Source organism: Cajanus cajan, chromosome 7, assembly GCF_000230855.2.
Source record: "Cajanus cajan strain Asha chromosome 7, NIPB_CcT2T_4, whole genome shotgun sequence".
In the NCBI taxonomy this organism is placed as follows: Eukaryota; Viridiplantae; Streptophyta; class Magnoliopsida; order Fabales; family Fabaceae; genus Cajanus; species Cajanus cajan.
The window spans coordinates 15,254,440-15,261,316 of record NC_138523.1 but is presented as its reverse complement, the minus strand read 5'-3'; the positions used below and the strand labels follow the sequence as shown (position 1 = coordinate 15,261,316).

Here is a 6,877-nt window from a genome sequence, read left to right as displayed (position 1 = left end):
GAAAACTACTAATGATCTAGTAGTAGTTTATGAACTCAAACAAAAACCAAAATGATAAGCTTTTACCAAAGACAATAGATCTCGGCCAAATCCATAAAATGAATCCAAATTTACTCAAACAAAAATTCAAACGGACTACTCAAGCAAAGCTAGGAATGATGAACATCAAAGAACTACACAATCCTACTAGACATGGATTTCAAAATAAAAGACTCAACATACAATTGACCGAATAAAATTTCAATTATGACTCAACAAAAGCAAAAACGAACATAGGCAGAATTTTCCTATTAAGAACAAGAAGAAATTGGCATGATTCATGAAAGCATATAACATAGGCGCATATGAATCATTCAAGCAATACAAACTAGATCCATCAAATTTTGAAACAAAAAACTAGATCTAGGAAGGAATCAACTCAATAGTGACATGAACTCAAAAATTGAACAAGATGAACTCAAGATGAACACAAGAACAAGTTGGAACCACGGATCAAAATTCAAGAAGATGAACTTATCTCTTGAAGACCGAAGCTCTTGATACCACTTGATGTGCTTCCACTTGGATGCACATGGATTCTTCACTCCTTCTCGGATTCCTTAGATGATTCTTCAAGGATTTGAGACGCCTCAAAGGAGCAAGGTGACCTAGGCTTGCATTCAAGCTAAGTCCTAAGAAGATAAGGTGTCCTAGCTCTACAAGGAGAAGCTCTCAAGGAGGGTAGAGGCTAGAAGCAAAGGTGACTTCGGAGAAGAGACTTCTTTGAGAGAAATGCTCATTCAATAATATCCAAAGTAGCTACATAACTCGGTCATAAGGAACTTATAGGCTAAATTAGGTTAAGGGTTTAAGTTGGGTTTACCTAGAGTTAAGTAAAACCATGGTATGGTTATCTTAACTCTAGGCGCCAAAATTTGAATTCTAAAATTCAAATTTTGGTGCCAACCGGTCACCCCCCCATGTGCACACATTTGGCATGTAATTAGGAGGCCATTTGAGTTGCATTTCGGATCACACCATGTGCATGTGTTGCACATGGCCGAAATGCACACCAAATGTGCTTCTAATTAGATGCTAATGTAATTTCACATGTAACTCTAATTAACCTAAATTCAAATGACCTTCAAATGAAACTCTTATACTACTAGGTCGAAAATACAAGGCCCAAAAGAAATACATGGCACTAAGGCCCACTCCTATACTAACCCTAATCTAATGGGCTTGATACAAAGCCCAACAAAATAAAGTGGTGGGCTTTCCTTGGGCTTGGGCCCACTCTTCATGCATCCTTCTTGCCATTGCTCTAGTAGTTGGGCCCTTAGCCCATGGGCCTCCTCCATCACATCTTATAAATTTAAGAAATTTTATATTCTTGAAATATGAATTACGTTCCCTTTATTTTCTAATTATTTTCTTTAGATAGAATATTCTAATTTTTATTTTATTTCAATTACTTTGTTTGGATACAATATTTCAAATTTTATCTAAGCAAAATTTCATCTTTAAATATTTATTTTCAAAAGATAAAACTTTTAATATTAAATTTTATAAAAAAAATAAACATTAGTAATTTTTAATAACTCAAAAAAATGTTAAATAATTTTTAATAATTAAAATAATATTAATATTATGTAATTTTTAATAATTAAAAAATATATTTGACATTATTTTTAACCATTTTTTATGAATTTACAAAATATTTTTAAATTACATTTTATGTGAGCACTCACAATATATTAAACCTTCAAATCACTATTACTATTCCCAAGACGGTTAATTCATTAATCGATAATACAAGGTGGCCTCATTTTGAACTAAAAAAAAAAAATCACAATAGCAAACCTTCAACTTTGATGATAGATGACTAAAAATAACAATATCAAATACATTTCAAATTAATAACTTTAATGAGGTTCCAATTACATGTATGTCCAAATAAAGGTAACAAAACGATAGTTTTTTCGAGAGATATAGTATCATAACTTCAATTTGATTTATCCAAAAAAAAAAAATATAAGAAAAATATTCAATAGAAGCCCACTTACTCGCTGGACTTCACATGTAAGAAAAATATAAGAAAGATATAGGGCTGATGATAAACACACCTCCACTCTCGTATAAATACACTCCCTTTTTAAAAAAAATATATATAAAATATCTAAATTATCCTTTAAAAAAATGAAATTCCTAAATTTACACCTCCCTTCCCCGCACCCCACACTCCACACCCCTCTTCTTCCCAAAGTCTCTTTCCGCTCAATGTCATTAAGTAATATACTTTTACAGTCATTCTGAATAGAAAAAAAGGACTAGCCCCACCATAACCAGCATAAGAAAGGCTCTTTTACAATCATTAGCATTCCGGAAAGTACTTTTACAGTCATTAGCATTCCGGAAAGTACTTTCCAGAATAGTAAAATTATTGTTCATATAATTCCGGAAAGAACTTTCCGTAATAGTAACTTTAATATTATGGAAAGTACTTTCCGGAATTATGTAACAAAACATTTCCGGAAAATACTTTCCGGAATAAGAATTTAATATTATAGAAAGTATTTTTCGGAACATTTTTATATAATTCCGGAAAGAACTTTCCGTAACAGTAAGAAGAAGAAGAAGAGGAGTGCCAGAAAGAGAAAGAAGAGGGGTGTGCGAGGTGCGGGAAAAAAAAAAGAAGAGGAGTGCCACAAAGAGAAAGACTCTTACTTGTTCTATGGAAAGAAACACTAGTACAAAAATGACTTTTAAAATCGGAGTTTTAAAATCTGTCATAAAGTAGCCATTTTAAAAGTGACGCGGTAGCCTGTACTGCAACAGAACGGCCCCAGAACGGCCTGTTCTGCAAGCAGAACGGCCCGTACTGCTTGCAGAACGGGCCATTCTTCTTGCAGAACGGCCCGTTCTGGTGTCGTTCCAGACTAAAGTTTACATGCTTATACAGGATAAGGGGGTGCGGGGAAAGGAGGTGTAAATTTAGGAATTTCATTTTTTTTAAAGGGTAATTTAGACATTTTATATATTTTTTTTAAAAAAGAGGGTGTGTTGATACGAGAGTGGAGGTGTGTTTAACATCTGCCAAGATATAGTACACTTTGGGCCGTAAGTTGAAAGCAAAATATCTCCACCTCCTTTCTAGAAGCAAAGCCCATGCACAACAAAAGAACACCTAAACTAGCAAAACAAAAAATATAGAAATAATAAACATTAAAAAATTAATTAGATTTAAAAATGATGATGTCAAATATTGGCATATTTAGTTTGTAAAACACAAAAAACGTAAGTGCAAAAACTTCATTAGAAGTATGCAGCAATGAGGAGGGCCTTAGTATCTAATACTATTGTTTAGTTGCATTTTTTCATTACAATAATCTCAAGGGAGTTCATTGTGTTAACTTTTTAAAAGAAAAAGCGAAAAGGATACTTGTTACCATTGTTAAATTTTACCATTATCAAATCTAATATAGTTAAAACTTGTTTCTATTGCATTAACTATTCTTTTGAAAAAATTAACTCAATTAAAATAAGTATTTTTTCATTACATTTTTTTTAAAAAAAAATTATCACAACGGAAAGGCGGGGAAATTACACAGGTGAGTGAAGGATCATGATATATACACCTCCTTTTTAATAATAAGTACACCCCTTTTTTTTTTTTAAATTAAATTCTTAAAATATCCTTAATTTTTATTATTTTTAATTTTTTAATTTTACACTTCTAATAGTTAATTTAACACTTTTTTTTACATATCACTTTCCCTTATTTTCATATACACCCTCTTAATTTTTCTTCACCCCATCTATTTTGATAGGTAATTTTATATATTTTATTTTAAATTATTCTTTTTTTCCTTCTTTTTTTGGTTTTTTCACTGATTTCACTATCTGTATAATACTCTAGAATAGTGAAAATTCCTTTTTTATAACACTAAACTTAATGTTAAAATTTTTGGAGGGGTGAAAGGAAAGGAATTATTGGAAGAAAAAATGGGTGTCTAATTTAATAGAAATTGTCGATGAAGCTACACGTACCTACAATGTTGTTGCCTACCAGTTCTATGATTTTGGTGCATGTGAAAAAGTGAAAGAAGTGAGAAAATAAAAGAGTAATATAAAAATTGAGAGAACTAAAACTACCTACTAAAATAGGTGAGGAATTAGAGGGAGTCAAGATGGTACATGTGAAAACTAAAAAAGAGAAAGAGGGAAGTGTGTGAAAAGAAAAAATAGTAAATTGAAAGTTAGAGATGTAAAATTAAAAATTTTAAAAATAAAAAAAAATTATGGATATTTTAAGATTTAAAAAAAAAAGTGTACTTATAAAAAAAAAAAAAAAAAAAAAAAAAAAAAAAAAAAGAGGTGTATATATCATTAGCCGTGAGTGAATCTTACGACCCAAAGGAGAATACTTAAAGCAATTGCCCAATGAAAAGCAGTGTTTTCAAGCCCAAAAAGGGTGAGGCAGAAGCCCACTTACTGGCTGGACTGGGATAGCATTAACGATGCTTTAAAGCGAAAACAGTTGTCGCAAAAGACATAAAACAGTTTAAACTAAAAACAAAAACAAACACCAAAAGGAAAAGAAAAAGCGTACGATGCTTTTAATAAAGGGCAATGAATTGATCGAGAGAAAGAGAAAAAGCAAGAAGGACGTGACCGTTCAGTTGTGTCACCCTTTAACTCAAAATTCAGTACTACTATGATTGCGTGATTGTGGTCTTTTTATATTTTAATTACGTCAATTGGGTTTTTAACACTTTATTCATAAAAAAATTGCAAATTCATCTGTCGCAATTAAAACCATAAGAACAAAATCATGTCATACTTAGCCAAAAAAATACAACACACTCTTTTCAAATGCACCCTCATTAATTAGTTGAAAAATTTGGTGAACTCAAATCTATGTCAATAACCCATTCTCTTAATTTCATAATTTTAAATAAATTCTAACCTATAAAAACAAATATATCAAGAAGAATATGTTAAAAAAAAGTGTTACTAAGACTACGATAGATATAAAGTGAATTAAAAAAGAAGCTATACATAAATCTAAGCCAGTATTTAATTTGCAGATAGATTAATTTGGTAAGTAGCAGTAATATATAGTAAATTTTACTAACATCCACTATTTTCTCCATCTTACCAATGACTTTGAATTTGTGGAGAAACAATGAATGCAAGCAGTAACATTAATGAATTAGTGACCCCGCAATTGAAACACAGTTGAGTAATAGTGGTAAGCACTTTCCCTTCCACTTCCACTTCCATTGATCGATAATAATCCATGAATCACTCCCTCATCTAAATCTAACCCTAATCTAAACTAATCTTAACATTCTACATGTTGATACGTTTTCATTACATACGAGGTGGTTGTGTTTAACTTAACCATAACAACCAAGTGGGTGTGACAGAGACGGCGTTTAAGCGTTACCACTCACTCATCCTCCGTTGCCACCGTCGTGATCTTTACGACACTCCTCACGGCACGGCGAAGCGTGGGGTGTGTAGTACGGAGGGGAAGCACACGGCGTCGAAAACGGCGTCGTTTCGTCCACCAGCTCAACGGCGACCGTAACCTCGTCCACGCGCTGACTCAACCTCGCTCTTTTGTTACACGACTCAGCGGAGGAACCGTTACCGTTGTCGGACTCAACCTCTTCTCGTTCTTCCTCCTTGATAGTGAAGAGCACTCTGGAGGGACCGTTACTTAGGCAGTGCCACTTCAACACGTGTCGCTCGAGCTCGAGGTCCACGTCATCGGTCTCGGAGGAGGAAGAAGAAGAGGAAGTGCGGTGAAGCGAAGCCTCCTGCGGCTCCACGCGCACGCGCGGACGGAGCCTCTCACGGCGTTGCCACAGCAAGTACACGATCTCCGCGGCTAGGGCCAAAAGAGTGACGGCCGTTATCGCCGTTATCGCAGTTCCGAGCTTGTTCAGACCCATCATCGTTGCAGTTGCACCACACGAGTTGTTGCTGCTGTTGCCTTTTCTGTCGTTTACTCGCGAAACGGAAAAAACCAACGAAGGGGCCAAATGGGAAATGCTGGGTTTAACGTTTAAGCGAAAATTTGAAAAGAAAAACAAAAAAAAGAAAATTTGTGGAAAGAGAAGTTAGATAGATGGCATGCGTTGTTGGGGTTTTCTGGTTAGGTTTAAAGGTGGCAGATGGATAGTTGGACCGAAAACGATGTTTTTTTTCCTCGGAAATGTGGGTGTTATTATTGAGGTAGTGGTTTTTTTGAATTTAGTTTAATTTCAATATATACTCCTACTCAAGTGTAATAATATTTTGAAGATTTATTCGGTGTGATTTTTTATTATTATGGCAAACTAAGTTCCTTTAATGTTTATATTTAATGCTCGAGAATCTGTAAACATTGTTGCTTCTAAAAGAACATTTGGGGAGAATAAAAACAGAATATGCAAATTAAATTCAAGTATAAATTATTTAGAATAAGTTTGTAAAATGATTTTTTAATTTTGTGTAATTTGAGCAATAATTATTTGCATGAAATATTGATATAAATTATCATTTTGAAATTTTAATTTAATTAATAATATTAAAATACATTAAAAAAATGCAACATTTATCTAATACTTTAAATCTTTGTAATATACTATTTCTCTAATTAAAATTATTTTATTTTCTTATCCATAAACTAAAGTTTTGTTTTAGTTACTTGGGTATTTAAATCGATATGTCTAGATGAAACTAAGGATCACAAGCACACAAGAAATAACCCTTAAATTTTGTTGGGAAGGAAAAGCAACCATGAAAGAGATAGCATGCAGCTTAGTTTCATTGAGAGGGTGATGCTGGTTTTGCCAAAAAATGAAGTTGGTAATGGATGATAATGACCCACAACAGCATCCCTTAG

General features: G+C 33.1%; 1 protein-coding gene across 1 annotated transcript; it reads right to left on the bottom strand.

Annotated features, from left to right (window-relative positions):
• Positions 1 to 4,318: 4,318 nt before the first annotated feature.
• LOC109795196 (uncharacterized) lies at positions 4,319 to 6,217 on the bottom strand. The gene has a single exon (XM_020354632.3). The coding sequence runs from the start codon at positions 5,943 to 5,945 to the stop codon at positions 5,439 to 5,441; it is 507 nt and encodes a 168-aa protein (XP_020210221.1). The 5' UTR covers positions 5,946 to 6,217; the 3' UTR covers positions 4,319 to 5,438.
• Between the last annotated feature and the right edge of the window lie 660 nt (positions 6,218 to 6,877).

Excerpts from the sequence above, each read along its gene's own strand:
- LOC109795196 (XM_020354632.3), bottom strand. The coding sequence starts at position 5,945 with ATGATGGGTCTGAACAAGCTCGGAACTGCGATAACGGCGATAACGGCC.